At 49.4% G+C, this 20,483-nt stretch overlaps 1 protein-coding gene across 6 annotated transcripts in view; it reads right to left on the bottom strand.

Annotated features, from left to right (window-relative positions):
* Positions 1–10,062: 10,062 nt before the first annotated feature.
* MRRF (mitochondrial ribosome recycling factor) overlaps positions 10,063–20,483 on the bottom strand; it is a 59,455-nt gene continuing 49,034 nt past the window's right edge. For 4 of the 6 annotated variants that reach the window (XM_019453925.2, XM_019453934.2, XM_019453929.2 and 1 more), the window contains exon 7: positions 15,783–18,522. In XM_019453925.2, coding sequence (XP_019309470.2) covers positions 18,445–18,522 — 78 coding nt within the window. In that variant the 3' untranslated portion in view covers positions 15,783–18,444. Of the gene's footprint in view, positions 10,454–12,960; positions 14,332–15,782; positions 18,523–20,483 lie in introns of those variants that run through there. The other 2 variants (XM_019453926.2, XM_019453927.2) reach the window with 2 other exon arrangements.

Below are 20,483 nucleotides of genomic sequence, written 5' to 3'. Positions count from 1 at the left end.
GCCTAATAGACTGAAGCCACCTCCCCCAGGCCCTGCTATCCCAATCCCAGAAGTCCCCCTACTGGCTCCCTGCCTGGACTAGGTCCCTTTTCAAAAACTCACTTAAGGAATTTGAAGAAAGAGGGAGGGGAGGGCAGTCTAAGGATCTTTTCCTGGGGTGCAAATGGGAGAGTGATCTTCCTTGTTTCATTTATTCATTCAACAAACGTGTTCAATCCCTGCGCTAATGGCAAAGCCATTGACGGGTGAGGATGTTCATTCATTCCAATAATGACAGTACGCCAGAAAAGAATGTGCATGTGGCCACGGCTTTCTCAGACATCACAGTCTAGAGGGGAAGCCCAGCAGTTTTCCTAGTGCTTGGTTTATGCTCAGAAGAGGGCTGGAGACCTACAGGAGGAAACGGGAGTTAAGAAAGGGGGTTGGACTGGGGCGAGGAGCATGAGACTCTTGACCTTGGGGTCATGAGTTCGAGCCCCATGTTGGGTGTAGAGATTTACTAAAAGATAAATAAATAAAACTTAAATAAAAGTTTAGGGGGAGCTGGCTGGCTCAGTCAAAAGAGCACGAGACTCTCGATCTGAGGGTCACGGGTTCATGCCCCACGTTGGGTGTAGAGATTACTTAGACAAATAAACTTTAAAAAAAAGGAGGGAGGTAGTTAGGGATGGAGGCATTTCAAGCAGAAAGACAGCGAGTGCAAGAGCCTGCAGAGAAAGCACCTGGCGTGTCTCAGAAATTGGAAAAAGACAATGAAGTTTAAGTTTCGGGTGTGCAGGGCAGAGGTAAGACCGAGGATGCAGGTCACCGGGGCTCCAGTCATAAAGGGTCTTGCTTGGAATTGCTGGTGCTTCACCCTGGAGCCGTGGGAGCCGTGGGAGGGCTTCAGAGGGACCTCTCGAATAGCACGTGCGAACGCTTTAAGTACTCGCTGTGTGGTTCTGAGTGACCTGTGTGTAGGAACCCATTTTATCCACATGGCAGTCCCATGATGAGGTAGATGCCCCAGGCCTACCATCCCGTCTCCACAATACTGGAATCCTCAAAGCTTCAATGGCCAGAAGGTGTCATGTAGGTTTGTGCCAAAAGTGACTTGAACCAAGCAGAAGCTATTTTTGTTCTTCATTTCACTGCCTGGTGTGAACATTCATGTTTTGTTGGAAAAAAAAAAAAATGAATGAGTCTGATTATAAGACATGCCCCAGACCCCACGTTCTCTATTAGACTTTAAACTCAGACAAGCTCTGAAACCATCTGACTTCACAGCTTTTAGATAAGGGACTCCGAATCCTCATTTCGCAGGTGAGAAAACCGTAGAGTTAGGCTAAATGATTTGCTCGAGATCACACAGCAAGATGGAGTCAGGCAGCCTGGTTTTGCAGTCTGACCGCAGCAGCAAACATCCTGTTTGTCGGTTGTTTGTGCTCTGAAACAGGGGTCTGAGCCTGTCTTGAGAGATAAAGGGGTCCCAGGAAGGGAGAGGGAGCCAACACTGCTCACCACTTGCTCTGACCGTCACCCTGTGCTAGTTCTGCTGGCCTCTGACTTTCCGCTCAGCCAGCTTGTAAGCATTATCAGTCCCATTTTGCAGGTGGGGAAGGTAAGGATGGGAAGAGGAAATCATCTTGGCCAAAGTCCCGCAGCAAAAGAATAACAGGTGGGAATGGGGCTCAGGTCTGCAGTCACCAGAAACCTGCCCTTCCCACTCTTAGAAGGCAAGAAGGAAGCACAGGTGGGCCAGGTAGGACCGAGGAGAGGGACCCCAATAAAAAGCTGATCCAGGTCAAGAGCCCTAGCCCAGGCTGTCTGGCAGCAAAGCCACGGTGCCCCAGTGTCATTCTGGGTGGCAGCCCCCACCCCACCACCATCCCCCGCAGGGCTCACTTCTGCCTCCTCTGCCTGCTCTCTGCCTCTGTGTCCAGCCCCCTCCAGGAAGCCTTCCCTGATCCATCTGAGCAAAGCTTCTATATTCTTGATATTTGGGCCTTCCGACCATGCCCTCTCTACTCTCCTTCACTAACCAAGTAATTTAAGTTATTTATTCACAGGGACTCACCTGCCCAGAGATGGGGGGAGCGGGGACGGGTCCTCCCTTTGGAAGAGGACTGACAATCAGCTTTGGAGCCAGACTAGACCAGGGCTCAAGTCTTGGCTGAATCTGACTTCGGACACTCATTTCACTTCTCCAGATCTCCATTTTCTCATCTGCAATGTGGGAATAATAATAATAATAATGGCACCTCTCTTACAGGGTCGTTGTAAGGTGAAATGAGATCATGCTTGTAAATGCTTCAGTCGGGGGCCTCTCCTCCTGGGACCTGCTGCTACAACTACTCCTTAGCTGCCTGTGCATGGTTGACACTCAGTAAGTTCCTGTCCTTTGATCACTACTTTCCCTGCTACAAGGGATATTCAATTAAAACAAAACAACAACAACAACAAAATACCCAGCCCTGAGCCTGCCAGGCTCTCTCACCTCATTTGCTAAGACTTCCCTTTGGGATTCTGGATCTCGTCTTTGTACTAAGCACTCATGGCTCCCTCTTTCCTCTCCACGCCCTTGCTTGTGCCATTCCTGACACCAGGCGATCCTTCTCCGTGCCCCACTTGTGCATGTCTAAATTCTACTGTTCATTTGCTATTCACGCATTCATTCATTCACAACAAATGCTTTACTGGATGTCTACTTCATGCCCAGTCTGCACCGGGTACTTTCATGTAACTTACTCGGCGCCCATGCCAGCCTTGCAAGGGAAGGAGTGTTAACTGCATTTTGCAGAGGAGGAAACTGGGCTCAGAGAGGTTCTGTCACTTTCCTGAGATGACCCAGCTAGCATGTGGCAAAGACCTGCCAGCCTCTGAAGCCCAGCTCTTTCCTCTCTGGCCTGCATGTGCTGGGGTGAGTGAGAGCTGAGTAGGGAAAGGAGAGGAGGTGGGAAGGGGGTGGGGACCAGATTTTGATTGGGTTTCAGGGAACAGCTTCTACAGGGAGATGAGCAGGAGGGGAGCTTCCGTGTGGGGAGCCTGCCACACACGGCAGCAGGTCTGGACCCAGCTCCACGAGCAGATCTTGTGGGGATCATCCCAGTCCGAATGAGGAGTCAATGGGAATCCTCTTCCACCCCGCCCACCTCCCAGCCCCGCTTTTCCAGGCCAGAGTGAGAATAGGTCTGTGGTGGCTGCTTTCCTGCTCTCCTTGAGCAGAACAGGAAAAGGAATGGCCACGGCAGGAAGGCTCCAGAAAGTTCAGAAGCCCACCCCCAGCCCCAGCTCCTCCTTCCAGGGGCCACAGCTCTAAGTGAGGCAGCCCTGTGGTCTCAGATCTACCAATCCCAGACAGAGGCCAGCTCTGGTACCTCAGGCAGCTGGGGGTAAAAGTGAGCTGGCAGAGAGAACTGGCAGTCAGTCACGGAGAGATGGGGAGAGGGAAGGGGGAGAGCAAGGTGCAGAGAGAGAGAGAGAGAAAGGAGAGGAAGGGACAGAGACAGACAGACTCAGGGATAGAGGCGGGAGAGACGGGGGACAGAAAAGCACAGAGATGCAAGCAGGGAGAGGACCCTGGGGAGGCTGCGAGGAGGCAGAAAGCAGAATGGTCCTCAGGGCCTGCACCAGGAGGCCCCAGCATCCATGCTGCGTGGCTCTCAGTCCCACCTTTCCCTCTCTGGACCTCAGTGGTCCCACCAGCAGCATGGGAGCAATACCAGGTACCCCTGCTTCAGTTCAGATTCCCAGACGTCTATGAGCCCAGTCTAGGGAGCTGAGGTCAGTGATGGGCAGGGGCCTGAGCCTGGGGTGGCGGCAGCACAGCTGTGTCTCTTCAAACCCATGGCTGTGGCTCTGTTCACCTCGGGCTTCGGCTGTGTCCATGATGATGACTGGAGCTTGGGTCACATCCCCGATGGGTCCCTGACTACTTGTGCATCCATGTGTCTCTCTCTGGGTCCCTGATCTCCACTCTCTGTTTACATGGGGAGCTTTAGTAAAGAACCGCTTGAAGGAAATGAGGTGGGCTGCACAGACCCCTGTCCTACAGCCCCTCAGGTCTAATGTCTCCATCGGGATCCTTTCCACCCCCCCACACCGCCCCCCACCGTGAGGTGCATAGCTGTCAGCCCTGGGTCCCCTGACCACACACAGCTTACTTCCCCCATACCCTCCAGCCTCGTGCCTGGTATTGAAGACAGACCCAGATGTGAGGCTGGAGGCTACCTCCTGGGAAAAGCTGCAGGAATTGAGAAGACCAGCCCTAGGAAAGGTGACTCAGCATAGCACAGTCCCAAATGCTGGCCTCAGGGAGTGACACAAGGGAGCAGAGGTGGGCTCTGGGCCCAGAGCACAGGGTCAGGGATGGGAAGGCTCATGCTCATGGACAGCACCTGGTCAGCAAGGAGCTGAGAAAGCAGGAAGAGGCTCTCTTCAGGGAGGGAGCTCCTCATCCCCAGGGGAGAACAAGCAAGAGCTTCTATACCTGTTCACAGGAATGTGGTAGAAAGGATTCTGTCACCATATAAAGGAAGGATCAGGAGCTTTCTGAGGCCCAATTCTGAGAACATACTGCCTCTCCACCCAAAAAAGAAGGCAAGAAATAGAGAAAATGGTGAAGGGCAGCTGCCCAGCCTCCCAACTTTCCTACCTGCCTTGGCTGGCTTTTGAGTCCTGCTGGCCATACATAGTTCAAGCCCACGATGATGACTATGAGGGCAATAATAATAATAATAATAACAATAAAACAATAGCATTTGCTGGGTCAGAGCTAACATTCAGCACAAATGCTCCGCTAAGGCCCTTCCAGTTGTTAAAATCTTGAAATACATCCACAACAGTTGTTAAGGAGCCACGGTCCCAAGACACTGCTCTGGGCCTAGCTGTGGGGGTTGTCACTCCACATTCCATTCCCTGCCCAGAAAGCCTGCCTGACCCTGAGCATCCCTGCGTCTAGTTCACCTGCAGGAACACCATCCTGAACGGAGATGCCCTGCCTCAGCCACAGAAGCTGCCCCCTGGGCGGCACCCCCCTCTGCCAGGGCCGCTCTCCCAAAGCCTGAGCAATCAAGGCCTGCTCCCTCCCCGGGCTGGTGCAAGTGCCCGCCTCCTCCCGGCCCCTCTCCGGCTGCAAACCCAGCTCATTTGCATGTGGATCGTGCCTGCCACCACGGGTGCTGGGGTCAATTGAAACTCAAGAAAAGAGAAGAAATTTATGCAAAACTGTTGATTGCATTTGTATGTAATGAAATCATCCAATATTCATCTGACTATAGAATCTAATCTGAGAAGAGAACTGAAGGACATGAGTGTCACTGCAAAACCGTAATGAGCCACTGTAGTGATTAAAAAAGCTCTTGAGCCTTCTGAAAATCCAGGCAGAAATAGCGTCTAATCAACTCTGAATATAGGAGGCGAGATTGGGCTGGCGCGCTGCACACGGCCCGCCGCGGCGCTGGGGGTGCGAGGTAAACCCTGGCGGCCGTGGTCTGTGGGTGCCAATCGACCGGCCACAATCAGCCGAGTCCTCCGTGCACAAAGCAATCGCCACGCAGAAAGAGCCCAATCACGGCTGTTGTGGAGAGCGGCTTTGGGCTTTCACACCCGCTTCAGAAGCCTCACCAAAGGCCCCATCTGGGTTCCTGGCTCCTGCCCTGGGAAGCACGGAGGGTTTGCATATCTGGGACTGTCACACCTGGACACACCTGGGGTCCAGCCAGCCCAAGTAGGGGAGAGAGGCTGTATTTCTCAGGAGCCCTGGTTCATCTCTGAAATGCCACCTCCTCCAAGAGGCATTCCCTGACTGCTCCGTCTACACTGGCAACTCCCACCAAACACACACACACACACACACACACACACACACACACACAGTGCTCCACCCTTACCCCTGCTTTGTTTTCCTTCATAGCAGTTAGCTATGCCTGGCATTGTGTTATTTCTTCATCATTTTAATGTCTGCCTCTTCCAAGCAGACTGTGAGCTCCATGAGGGCAGGGACTCTACGGTAGTTTGTTTACCACTGTGGAGTGTGGAGAACCAGGCTTGACACTTAGTAGATGCTCAATAAATGTGGCATGAATAAATCAATTTCAGTGGGCAGCCAAACATATTGACTCAATCATTCAGCAAATACTTGTTGGGTGCATAGTACCTTGATGAACAACACAGTCCCTGCCCCCTCGGGGCTCACAGTCTGGCCAGGAGGCAGACACTGAAGACATTTACATATAACCAAATGGGATGCTGTGGTATCCCATTCAGTCCAGTGACTGCAGGAACAGCAGGCGGAGGGTATGGACCCAAACTGGGGAGGTCAGGGAATGCTGCCAAAAAGCAGTGAGATTAGGTCGAGAGCTAAAGGGTGGATAGAAGCCAGCCAGGCGGGGGTGGGGGGGGGTGGTGGGGGGGTGGGGGGGTGGTCTGGAGTGCCCCAGGAGGAGGGAATGGCACGTACAGTCCCTGAAATGACCGCATCTATGGGGACCTGAGAGAAGTCAGAGCCAGAGCCTCCTGGAGCCAGAGCAAGGGACAGCCTTGCGTGAGATGCGGTTGAAAGGACGGTCCAAGTCAAACCTTGCAGTTAAGACGTTGTGGTAAGAATGTGGGGCTTTTTCCTGGAGGTGACCTGGAGCCTCTGAAGAGGAGCAGCCTGATTTGCATTTTGTCACCATATGGAGGGCAGGTCAGAGGGGCCGTTATGGAGGAATAGAGACCGGTTGGGATGCTCTTCAGGGAGGGAATGAAGAGATCTCAGGGGCTTTTGAGCAAGGCCAAGTCATGACAAAGGCTATTTTAAGATGATTCATCTGACAGCAAGAGATGAAGCAGAGGAAGGGAAACCAGATGAGGGGCAGCCATTCATTCATTCATTCCTTCATTCATCCATGCAGGCAGGCTTTCACTCAGCAGACATCTGAGTGTAAGCTGCCTTTCCCCACATCCTAATTTATAATTTCCAATCTGCTCTGGGTTTTCCTACCAAGTTACCTACTATTTCCTTTTATTTTTTTTTTAACGTTTATTTATTTTTGAGAGAGAGAGACAGCGCGTGAGCAGGGGAGAGGCAGAGAGAGAGGGAGACACAGAATCCAAAGCAGGCTCCAGGCTTCGAGCTGTCAGTACAGAGCCTGATGCAGGGCTTGAACACATGAACCGTGAGATCACGACCTGAGCTGAAGTCGGACGCTTAACTGACTGAGCCACCCAGGCGTCCCCCAAGTCACCTATTATTAAAATGCGTTCTAAAGTTGGAGTCAATAGCTTCTGAGAATCCAAGGGATTCTGTGGATCATGAGGCTGCTTTTTTTGGCCTGGACTTCCTGACATCAAAAAGGCCTTGTGAGTCATTTGCCTTCTTTGGGGCTTAAATTCCCCATCACTGCAAACAGGGAGCCGAAGGAGACAATCTCTAAGTTCTCTCCCTGTTCCCCAAACTCTGTAGTCTTATGTCCCACGACGACATTATGATACCACAAAGCCCAGCAGACTGAAAATCCTGTGGAGAGGTCTGCCCTGCTATACGGACAGCCAGGGGAGCCAGAGGCAGTCAGGAAATCTGAGTTCAAGTCCCAGCGCTACCACTCATGTGTTCTGCGGTTAAGAGATGCATTCTTCCCTCTCTGTGCCTCAGTCTCCTCCCAGCTATTGACTCCTTCCTGTGGGGGTAAGGGCACTGGCACACTAGTGTCCTCCAGGGCTTCTGGCCACCCTAGACCCCTGTACAACGGATTCCAGGAAACTACCTTCAGAAACAAACAGAAAGGGCGGGGCGGGGGGAGTGGCCTAGAAGTAAGGAGAGCTATGCAGCCCCACCGCCCACACCAGAGACATCCCCTCCACCTACCAACCAGGTCAGACTAGAGTCCCAGTTTCACCATTTAAGGGCCATCGAGAAAGTCCTTTAGACTTTCTGAGTCCAACTTGGTAGAGCAGGCGCTCTGTGAGAATCAAATTAGATACTGTATCTCAGGGCAGAGCCTGGAGTCTGAAGTGCTCAGGAGATGGGCTCTGCTGTTAGGGTCGGGCCACGCCTGCCTGGATGGGTGGGCAAGCACTTGGTCCTTCTCCCTCCTTCCGCCTCTACAACGGCTCCATTTTACCAGCAACTGGCATTCACTGGGGGCCAGTGGAATAGGGATTCTTTTAACAGGTAGATTTGAGTGGGAGGAGCTAAATGCCTCTCTACCTCACTAGGGAGGGGGAACTAGCTGGGACTACGTTGGGTTTTCTTAGCCGTGGTGCTACAGACACTAGTTAACTAGGACCAGGTTATTTTCTGGTCACAGCAAACAAGACCTCCTAAACATTTCTGGGTAGCAGCTGCCCCCTCCCTAGATCCCCATTCTAGAAGGAATGCTTTGAATTTCAGGAGCCCACCCCTCTCTCCCCAAAATTGATTTGTGGGTATTGGATCTAAGATGTCATCAGAGCCTTGGTGGTTTGCCTCCCACAGTGGTGGATGGGAGAGCTAGGTTCAGTCTCACAGACACCCCTGGGCACTGGCTCTGTGCCGGCCTGGTGCTGGAAGCCCCTGTCCTCCAGGGGCTCCTGTCCAGTGGGGAAGACAGTCTATGAACATCACAAAGGGAAACACAAGAAGGAAAGCGCTTTGAGCCTTCAGAGACTGATGCCAGGGGGGAAAAGGGAGACCACATCTGATTGGTGGATGGATTCCTGGAAGGCTTCCTGCAGGAATGGCCTTCAGCTGGGTCTAGGGGAGAGCTAAGATGTCTCTCTCTGGAAAAAAATTTTAAAACAAAACCAGAGAACAAAGGAACAACCACTCCTATTTTCACAACCCCAAACTTTAACACTTGGTCAAGTTTTCATTTCTATCCACATATATGAGATGTCTTTCGGGTACCTTTAAGCTTTTCCCCCAATCCCCAGTGGCAATCACCATTATGAATTTGGTTAAGAATCTCTTCACAACCCTCCCTTTAAAAAGTGAATGTATAATGCAAAATGGAATCAGGAATAATTTTTAAAAATTATTTTGTGTCCTCCTAGTTTACGTAAGGGGCGTCACACCATATCTCTGACTCTGCCTGCTTTTTCCACGGCCCATTATGTTTCTGGGGCTCTCTTCTTATTCAAACATGTGGCTCTGCCTCAGCAGGGCATCTATGGATGTGCCACGCTTATTTACCCCTGGAGTGGGCAGGGTTTCCATAGATGGAGATAATCAAGGGATGACATTCCAGGTAAAGGAAGCGGCAGCAGCAAAGGCACGGGAATAGGAAAGGGGGGGCTGGCAAGGGTCCAGGGTGGAGGGAGCACAGGGCATGCGTGGAGAGCTGAGGGAGGCCTCAAGCCCCAGACCAGGAATCTGCCGCTGGCATGCTGGACATCTGGGAGTGTGGGGACAGACCCCCCACCCCCCCCCCCACCCCGACCTTAGAACCGCCCTCCACAATAATTCCACTCATCCACCCTCTGAGTCCTCCCTGGGGAGGCCTCTGTTACTCTTTCCATTAATTGTCTCATTAATGACCCACTGAAGTCAAGTACCCATTGTTCTCTAGGCCTGGGGCAGCCTCCCTGGCTTTCTCCCCCCGGGGGGGATTTGTAAACGTCTTTCCTTCCCCGCTTTCCTTTGGCAGGCGTCCTTATCTGGTCCCTGCAGCCCTGGCCCGGGCTGGTGCAGTCTCTTCCTCCACCCACACCCTGCACACACGGGGCTGGCCAGCCGTCGGGGGCTGTGCGGCCACCAGCTCAATAGCTCGCTCTCCCCCCACGCCTCCCTCTGCCTCACTCAGTCTCCAGCTCTGGCTACATGTGTCTCCTCCTGGTTTTCTGTTCTGTTCTTTCTCTTTCTTTTCTCTCTTTCCTTCCTTTCTTCCTGTCTTAACTGCCTCTGTGTTTCTCCCCCTGGATTTCTGTCGTATTCTCTCTTCGTGTGTATTTATCTCCCTCTGTGTCTCTGTCTCTATCTCAGTGTCTCTCCTTCTAGGTGTCTCAGAATATCTCTTTGGGATGACAGTCTCACTCTCACTCTCTGTTTCTTTCTGACTATCTCCATCTCTCTGTCACTACCTGCGGACTCTGCCTGTACGTGTATGTGCACGTGTGTGCGCACATGCGTGTGTGTGTGTGTGTGTGTGTGTGTGTGTCTTTGTCTCTCTGATTCTGCCTCTTTCTCCCTCCCTCTGGCCTTCATGTCGTGTCTCTGTCTCTTCATTGCCTCTGTCTCTGTCTCCCTCTCCTCTCTCTGACTCACCTCTCCCTATCTGTCCCTCCTCCTTGTGGGTCTCTGAACCCTCCTGATTGACTATTGTCCTGTTTCTAACCCCTGCCCCATCGCTTGCTCACCCACTGGGTCCCTGACACCCACACAGGTCAAACCGCTTCCCTCTGTTGCCTCACTCCCTGGTTACAGCTCCAGCTTCCCTTGGATGACAGCCTCAGGAGGTCAGTGCTGGCAGTAGGCGTGAGGTCCCACAGCTACCAGACTTTGGGATTCATGCATCTGTAAAGTTAAAAATAATAATAAAAAAAAATGGAGGGTATCAGCAGAAGGTGACTGTTATTCTTTCTAAATGGGAATTTTTTTTTAAAGACTCACCAACTTCTTATCCTTCCATAATAGAACATTTTAACACCGAAAGCGGCAGTAGGAAGAGCAAGATCTAACAATATGCAATAGTCCAAAGGAATTAATTTTACGTAAACATTTGCAACATTGCCTTCATTTTACTTATTCTGCCTCAAATGGGTGAAGATATTTTGGGGGCCCAGCCCCGTTGGAAACCACGGATCTTGCTTGAGCAAGCCCCTCCCTGCGCCCCCTGGGGAAGTGGAGACACCCTTACCACGGGCACAAAGGGGAAAGCTGGGATAGGACTCGTTGGCCACTCTAGCCCCTCTGGTCTCTTCCCTGAAATAAGTTACTGAAGCTGCCCGGCTGGGGGTCAGACACCAGGCCCCCTGCACTTCATGCCTTCCTTTGGTCTTGGGGGCCTCTGAACAATTTCACCTCCTCTGTGCTTCGCTTTCCTCATTTGTAAAATGAGCAAAAAAATAACTAGCCTTCTAGGGTCGCCTCACACATAGCAGAGGCTCAGGACTTGTTAGCCACTATTATTCTTATTGCAAAGAGGGGGCAACATGGGCTGAGGCTAGAACCTGTTAGGGAGAGAAGGCACGTGCACCCAGCCACCAGCTGTGAGCCACACGTCAGGGGTTCTACCGGCCTGAGAAGGAGCCACAGTGGTGGGAGGCCTGAGGGCTTTAAACCCCAGCAAGGCTGCTTTGCAGGGGCCACGGGTGCGGGGGGGGGGGGGGGGGGGGCTGGGACTGGGAAGACTTTCCCCTGCCTCTGAAGAGGACCCCACCTAGCTGGCTCAGGCACCCCAAGCCCAGGAACCGGCACTCTGGTCCCGGACACCCACACTGCCAACAGGAGCAAAGGTGAAGCTCCAAGTGGCTTTGATGGCTGCAGAGGCTGGCGAGGGGGAGCCTGGGCAGGAGAGGCACAGGGTGGACACCAGTGACCGTGGACACCATGGGAGGCAGCCTCTAGATGCCCAGAAACTCTGGAGGCTGACTCAGCAGATGAGGTTGGAGGTCTGAGCAAGCAGGTGAGAGTAATTAGAGAAACTTTGGGTTATTGATGGAAATTGACTTCATTTGTATTCAAGGCCAGGCAGGCCCATTACAATTGGACAAACATTTCCTTAACAGCTGCTCTGAGCCAAGCTCTGTGCTAGTCAGGGAATGCAAAGAGTTAAAAGAACAAGGAACTTTCTTCCCAGGGATTCACACAAGGCTTATCTAGGGCTGGTGGTGTTCTGCCTCTGAGGAAGGCCAGAGACACAGGCGAGGCCAGCCTGAAACATTTGACACTTCTGTTCCCGGTATGCACCACTCGGCGATGTGCACTTTGAAGACAGAACTGATGGGACTTGGTGACTTCTTGGATGAGAGTGTGAGGGAGAGGGAGGCACAGGTGGCTCCCAATGTCTTGGCTTGGCACGTGGGGGGATAGCGAAGGCATTTCCGAGAGACAACACAGGACAGTGAGTGGGTCTGGCGGGGACACGTATTCCAGATGGGGCCGGTTGAGTATGTGGTACTTGAGGCATACGCAGGTCAACAGGCATACACACATTTAGGGATCAGGAGAAACGTCAAGATAGAGAAATGAATGAGTTGGTGCAAGGATGTGGGACCAAGAGCTGTGAAGGCTGGACAAAATGTGCCTGTTGGGTGGGGCAGTGACCTAAGGGTGCGCATAGCAGGCAAACAGCCTAAGACAAGACATGGCGGAGGAAGAAAGAGGCACAAAAATTAAGAAAAGGTAATAATTCCACTGAGCTTAAGCACGAGTTGCCTTAGGGTGGCTGTGAGAGGTGCATCACAACTGCAGAGATACAGAGGTTTAGATGGCAGAAGTTACTGCTTGCCCGGGTGAAGTCTGTACACAATTCAGCAGGCAACAGGGCGCCGTTGACGGGTGTGGAGCAGAGGTGTGGTGTAATGAAGGCTACGTCTCAGGGTGAGTTAACCCAACAGCACGTGATGAATTAAAACAAAGACCAGAACAAAGGAATATAGGAGACAGGGATCGTCATTTATTTGTTCATTCGACAAGCAGTGAGCCTCCTCTCTGCAGAAGCAACCCTTCTCCCCAACCTAACACCCAGACCCTAATCTGCCAAGGGTTTAGACACCAAATCACCCAGTGTTAATACTGCATGCAAACAAAGGGTAAGTGTAGGGTTCTACTGAACATTTCAGTATTATCAGTAAGTGTGAATGAGTTAAGGTCCCCTACTGAAAGAAAAGGAGTTTCTTTTATGCTTGTAGATCAAGGGTTTACTGTATATAAAGCCTTGGTCTGCAAGCATAATTTGTTCCAGAAACACGCTTATATTCCAAAGCACTTGTAGAGAAAAGCGAATTTCAAGAACCCTTGGCTCAGTTGTGATCATGTGACATTCAGCATCGCGTACTACTCGTATTACAAGACATCGCTCGTTTATCAAGTTAAAATTTATTAGAAATGTTTGCTCGTCTTGTGGAACACTCACAGAACAAGTTGCTCACAATCCCAGGTTTTTACTATATATACAATGGAACACTATTCAGCCTGAAAAAGAAAGGAAATTCTGACAGCTGCTACAATGTGGATGAACCTTGAGGACATTGTGCTGAGTGAAATAAGCCAGACACAAAAGGTCAAATACTGTAGGATTTCACTTTATCAGGTACTCAGAGTAGTAAAATTTATAGAGACAGAAAGTAGAACAGTAGTTGTCAGGGGTTGGAGAGTGAGTTGTTTAATGGGTAGAGAGCTTCAGTCCTGCAAGTTGAAGAGGGTTCTGGAGATCTCCATACCGCACAACGATGTGAATGTACATGCTACTACTGAACTGTATACTCAAAAATGGTTAAGGTGGCAAATTTTACGTTATGGGTATCTTATCAATTAAAAATGAGGATAATTTTTAAAAGCAGTTTCAGAATGCTTCATAGAACAAAACCCAACTCTAAGAAATCTAAATCTAAAACAGTGACTACAAATAAAGGAATAGGAAAGACACAGCAAGCAAACATAAACGAAAAGCAAGCAGGGGCTGTGATCTTGACAGAGGACAAGACAGAACTCAGACTCCCAAGCACTGAATGAATGATATATGAAGATGACAGAAGAGCCAGGCCATCTGGGCATTCAGACAGCACAGAAATTATGGGAACTGCGAGAAGAAATACAAATGCTAATAACGGGAGACTGAAACACACGACTTTCAGTCCCAGATTCATCAAAAGGCCAAAAAACTAATACAGAAAACCTAAACAGTATAATCTATGAACTGCATTTCTTGTGTCCGTATCAAACTTTGTACCCCCCAAACAGAGACACTTCCTTTTAATGCACATCGCGGAAACTGACCACATATTAGAGCAAAAGAAACTGCAAAGCTTCACTCAGTGGTTTCAGTGGGATTAAAGGATATAGAAGCACTTTGAAAACTAAAAGTATGGGGGCGCCTGGGTGGCTCAGTCGGTTGAGCGTCTGACTTTGGCTCAGGTCACAGTCTCACGGTTCGTGGGTTTGAGCCCTGCATCAGGCTCTGTGCTGACCGCTTGCTCAGAGCCTGGAGTCTGCTTTGGATTCTGTGTCTCCTTCTCTCTCTGCCCCTCCCCCGCTCATGCTTTGTCTCACTCTGTTTCTTAAAAATAAATAAATGTAAAAAAAATTTTTTAATAAAAAAAAAAAAACTAAAAGTATCAGCCAGTATCAGTTACTGGTGCCACCAACACTATGACCGTCATTATTACCATTATTCACTGCTGGTGGTCTTTCCGCTCATTCACTGCTTCTCTTCCAAGTTCTAGAGGACTCTGCCAAACAGGTGAGGTAGAATTAATGTAAATATAAATCTTTACTGTCGCCCTTAGCGCTACCACCCCTTCAGTGTTTACCACGTGCCACGTCCTGTGCAGCTTTCAACGTGGGCCTTTCTTAGAAATAGCTAATTGTTTTCATGAAAGTGAGTTTTCTGCTTCTCTTCTATCACCTCTGGGGCCTAGAGCAGTGCTGAGTGAATTTCGAATTAAGTGTTTGGTGAAGACTTATGGACTGAAGTGCACGGATTAAGGACCTACTTCAAAGTCAGATCTGAGTTTCAGACTTCACTCTGGCACTTGCTAGCTGTGTGACCTTGGACAAATTAAATGCCCATTCTGAACCTTAGTTTTCTCCTATGTAAACACAGATAATACACCAGCTAGCATTGTTCAGAAGTTTAAATGTAGTAACACACGTAAAGTGTCCAGCATGGTACCTCATCTACAATAGGCATTCAATAAATGTTAGTCTGAGGTTGAGGAAGGGTAGGTAAAACTCACCAAAACAGATAAACTTAGAATGGGGGTTGTTTTTCCTCAAAAAACAAATAAAAATCATCTTAATTTTTTTTAACGTTTATTTATTTTTGAGACAGAGAGAGACAGAGCATGAACGGGGGAGGGTCAGAGAGAGAGGGAGACACAGAATCTGAAACAGGCTCCAGGCTCTGAGCTGTCAGCACAGAGCCCGACGTGGGGCTCGAACTCACAGACTGCGAGATCATGAGCTGAGCTGAAGTTGGATGCTTTACCGACTGAGCCACCCAGGCACCCCCCCCCCAAATCACCTTTAAATAGAAACACCCTCCAATGCATTTGAAATGTTTTTTTTTTTTTAATATCATGGGGGTAACAGTGAAGTCAGTTCAGGTATACCTGTATTATGGAATATTGCATTGCAATGAAAAAGGAGTGAACTCTATCTCTATGTTCACCTATGAAAAGATGGCCATGATGTGTTGCTGGGTCTAAAAAAAAAAAAAGGCAAGCTTCAGAGTCTGAACAGAATAGTTCCCTTTCCTGCTTTTTAAAAATTATGTATGGGGGTGCCTGGGTGGCTCAGTTGTTTAAGCGTCCAACTCTTCATTTCAGCTCAGGTCATGGTCTCATGGTTCAGGGGATTGAGCCCTGTGTTGGATGCTGTGCTGACAGCACAGAGCCTGCTTAGGATGCTCTCTCTCTCCCTCTCTGCCCCTCCCCAGCTTGTGCATGTGCTCTCTCTCTCTCTCAAAATAAGTTAAAAAATTATGTACGTATAGAGAAAGATCCGGAAGGATATACATCTAATTGTCAAAGGGGAGTGAGATTAGGAACTTACAAGAAGTTTCTTTTTTAACTTTTTACATCCCAGTTTCTTTTGTAATTTCCAACACACACACACACACACACACGCACGCATGCACGCACACACACACGCACACGGAAAAAAGAAAAAAATAAATAAATAGGACAAAAGTTCTCAATTTCTCTTTGGCCTGTCATTTTCATGGGCTTGGGAAGCAGTTTAACTGAACAGAGGAGGTGGTTAATTCTTCTGGCAAGGGAAGGGATTTCCATACCCAGCTTTTCCTTTTGAGAGAAAGAGGCTCAAGGAAGGGGAGAGGGAGAAAGCACTGCTCCAGCATTCCTCATTACTCAGCGGATCCAAACAGGTAGTCCCGTTCTCGTCCCTGCCACCATTGCAGCCCTGACACAGAGGAACAGAGAAACTCTTTGATAAATGTCAGCTAAAATAGAGCAATCAGCTGAAAGCCATTTGCTGAGCCGTCTGACTGCCCTGGGCTGGAGGTTTTCCTTTATTCATTTATCATGATATACAGCTTTGGCCAACATACACACAGGAGAGAAATTGTTGACATGTGGGACCCAAGTACAGAAAATCTTTCATTTTCCAACCTCCCCCCCCCCAACCCTGTCTGTTCACCAAATAAGTTTTTGTTTATTTAAAGACTACAGAGGATTTGGCTGTTAAGAACCAAATGCCTTTGGAGTGGAGTTACAACATAATTTATCATTTCCTCTGTTTATTAAAAAATCCTGCATCTTTGAGAAGCATATTTGCTAGGAGTGGGGGCTTTCGGCCACTCACGAAAGGCTGCTGCAATGCCCCCGCCATGTGGCTTACCCCAAAAAAGGCTTCTCGATTGCTATTTCCATCCCTGTTCTTCCCTCAGCTGACTTCCGATCGTGTGATGGCCACTCAGGGCTGGCGAGAGGGGTTGGACCGAGGACAGGTAAGCGGGGCAGGAGACTGTTAGCTTCTTTCATTTTTGACCTGATTCTGACCTTGAACCCCCACTGGCTGCGCAGTGTGAGCCACTAGTACAAGCAGCGGGAGAAGAGCAGACTTCCCGCAAGGGATAGAATATGAGAGGAGTCAGACAGCAAGGGAAGCTGGGTGCTGCTTCGAAAGAGTGCGGCCAGGCCTGGCTGCTGCCCAAGGGGGGCCACTCGAAAGGCAGACAAAACTGGAATGGACTTCCTACCTTCCACCTGAGACAGTCCAGTGTGCCGTGCACCCCTCAAAGACAGAGGTCACACCTTACCCATTTTTGCATTCCCAGCATGTAGCACAGCACCTGACACACAGTGTGTTCAATCAATGTTTATGAAGGCTGCAGGATGCGTGGGCAGAGCATAAGCTTTAGATCAGGCCTCAGTTTGAATCCCAGCTCTGCCACTTGCTAGCTGTGTGACCCCCGGCAAGAAACTTGACCTCTTTTGAGCTCCTCCCTCTTGGTAAAATGAGACTGACAGTGAAGAATGGAACCTTCTATCACTTGCTAGGCTTGTTACTTTGGGCAAGTTACCCAATACTCTCAAGTCCCCATTCTCAGTTTTTCTATTTGTAAAGTGGAGAGAATACACATCTTGCAATTGTACCATGAAGATTAAACATATTGCCTAGAACTGCATGTAGCTCATGACGGCTATATTATGAATGAGAGAAAGGAAAGCAAGAAAGGAAAGGAAGGGAAGGGAAAGGGAAAAAGAAGGAAGGAAGGAAGATTAATTATTATTGGAGAATCAATCGATTGTTTACTGGAGAAAAAACCTAACAACCCAGCACCCAAAGATGAGCCACAACAAACCACTTGTCTGTCAACAACAGGCGGGCCCTGGGGGAAAGGTATCTCATCACCAAGTAAATGCTGAGGACAAAGGCGAGGCAAGAGTGGAAAATGACAGAATGATGGTGTTATGATTGGAAGGACGGGAAAAGAAGCCAGTACTTGTTGAGCGGCTACTCTGTGCAATTCATTCACAACACATCTCGATGCCTACTATGTTCCAGACATTACGCCAAGATCTGAGGAAAATGAAGATCTAGAGACTAAGTACCAAAAAGGTTCAATTCAAAGCAGTAGACAGTCCTGAGAGCCAATAATAGGAGCCCTAGGTTGGGGGAATGAGGAGGACTTCCCGGAGCAAGTGGTACCCAAGCAGGGACGTGAAGGATGAACAGGACTGGCCAGGTAGGTCAGCAGCGGAGGAACGGTTGAGGCAGAGAAAAAAGCATGTGTGAAGATGACTCAGAGGCAAAAGTATTGTTCTGGTGGCTTTCCGTAAAGGTCCTTAGGGAACATTAATCCAGATTGACTCTACCCGTTCCTTTGTGGTTGTTATTCTTTACAATTTATTTTGATTTTATTGTTACGTAAGAATGGGCCTCTGGCGAAGGGATCCAGTCACAGGTGAAGGCCCACACCAGCCCAGAGTTCAAAGTTGGGGACAGGGCCTGACTAATTGAAAAGGAGGCTCCCAAGATGAGAAACAGACGGGCTAAGCCTGCCAATAGTCCTAGTTGCTTGGCAATGTCACGATCAGGGCAAATGCCTGAAGTAGAGGCCATCTGTCAGCAACAGATACTCTCTGAGGGCCACCCATGGCAGAGGGCCAGGGCAGAATGGGGTGGACAGGGAGCAGGAAGAAGAGAAGGAACAAGTCTGGGTGCCCCACCAGAAGGCCTGGAAGGCTGAGCCTCACAAACACTGACAACTGCAAGACGGCAGCCTTCGGTGTAGACGGGGAAGAGGGGTGCCAATGTGCCACCCACGGGCTCCACCAGAAACCAGGCTCTGGAGTACAGCTGCCCCTGGTGGGCTTTCATCCGAGGAGTTCTTTGGTCTTCGCTGCCAGATGCCTGTCCAGCTCTGCTACCGTATCATCGGCCATTTGGCTGATCTGCAGGGACACAAAATGAGACGGCCCGATAACTGAGGCTGGCGAAGGAGAGGGGGACAGACATTCCAAAGCTATGAGGAAGTGATCTGGGAAACGGTAACGGTGACAAAAGCCTCATACTATTCAGGCACCATGCTGATTCCTAACAGCAGCGCATGAAATAGATACAATTATTATCCCCATTTCACAGATGAGGAAACTGGGGCAGTGAATCACTTGTTCAGGATACACAGCTGAAGGTAGCAATGACAAAATTCAATCCTGGGTAGTCTGATTTCACAGCCCAAAATTCTTAAATATTATTATCGAATACAGAGAAGCCAGCTTTCTCTGTCACTTAAGGACCCTCTAGAATTTCCTACACCTCAGACACTCTGCTATCTAAATCCCATATTAATTGATAAGAAAATTAAGATCCCAATAGTTTAAGCAGAAAAAAGAAGTCCTGAGAAAAGATGAAGTAAATCTGGTTAACAAACCTGGGAAATCCATCAGACACTGAAGAAATGCAAATGGAAACAAGATATAATTCAGTTATCGTAGTTAACAAAATCTGATGTTGTCATTTTTAATTTACAATATTTGACTCCAGAAAGCTATGGTAAAATGGATAAGCTCGTACATCAGTGAAAAGAATTCGAGTGGATGCAAATGTCCGTAACATTTTTTCACCCCCCAAATCTCTCCACTGGGAAATTACCACATGAATGGAATCTGAAAAAAATTTCTAACGTTCTGTATGCAAATACATATTATATATATACATATATATATATATATATACACATACATATATATATATGTATATATATATATGTATATATATATAGGCTTTATTTTTAATAACGAAAAGTCAGAAAATCTAAAGTGATAGAACAGGGAAGCGTGTGAGTACATACAGCCATTAAAAATGGCAAAGACTGTCTATTTCTCGCGGTGAGGGTATAAGTACGAGAAACACAAAACAACTTAGTAAGTGCGGCAGCTTCCCTCCCACATCTAAAAGGGACCCGAGGCAGGAAGCCTTGAAGGGGGCAGCACGGGGCCCAGGATCTGTGTGCTCAGTGGCACAGCAGCTGTTTGACATCTTTATTTGCAGACCACAGGCCTTGGCCAGGAACTGGGAACTAAATGCACTGTGGAAAGGGAAGAAACTAAAAAGGATTTGGAGCAACTGGCCCCGGGCAGGGAGACAACCAGGCTCTCACCATAGCAACAGCTGCTTGTTTGTAGCTGGGAAAGCACCGCTTCAGGGGCTGCTGGGCACACGGCTGGGCTCCAAACGGCCGCTTGGGCCCTCCTCACTCAGCCACGTACTCTTTAGATGCTCTGCCCGCCCCCCCGCCCCTGGGGCGGCCACCTTGCACGGCGTGTGGCATGGTGCCCGCAGCACTCACTCCAGCGCCTGGAGGCCGGCAGCCTGGGACGGCAGGAGCCAGCACCGCAACGCTCCTCTGGGAAAATGGCGTGGAGGGCAGTCTGGGTTCAAGAGTGGGGACCAGGGGGAGGAAGAATATATAGGGTAACAGTGCGATAATGTGGGTGCTGGATTACATTCTCGGTGGGATAACGATGTGCAAGTCACTGAGCCTCGCTTCCCTCATCTCTCAAATGGGGACGCTGGGCCCTTCCTCAGAGTGGTTGTGAAGGGCTAAGTGCGTTCATCGATATGCAGGCACAGCGTAAACGGCTTATTTGCTATGCAAATCGGCTTGTGTTACTCTGAGTTTATCATTTCCTGACTTCAAGTTAATCGATTCATGGAAATATTTACTAACTTTCTACCAAATTGTAGGCACAAAGTGCCCCTGGGGACAGTCAGGCTGCAAGTTCATCTTGTCTGTCTTCGTCAGACTTCTTAAGATAATGATCACCAACAACGACCCCACTGCCACCAGCAGCTCCCTCTTACTGAGTATCACTACATGCCAGACACTGGGCTAAAAACTTCCTGTGCACTA

This window comes from Panthera pardus, unplaced genomic scaffold (genome assembly GCF_024362965.1).
Source record: "Panthera pardus isolate Hobbes unplaced genomic scaffold, ASM2436296v1 HiC_scaffold_20, whole genome shotgun sequence".
Classification (NCBI taxonomy): Eukaryota; Metazoa; Chordata; class Mammalia; order Carnivora; family Felidae; genus Panthera; species Panthera pardus.
This window is presented reverse-complemented; position numbering and strand designations above follow the sequence as displayed.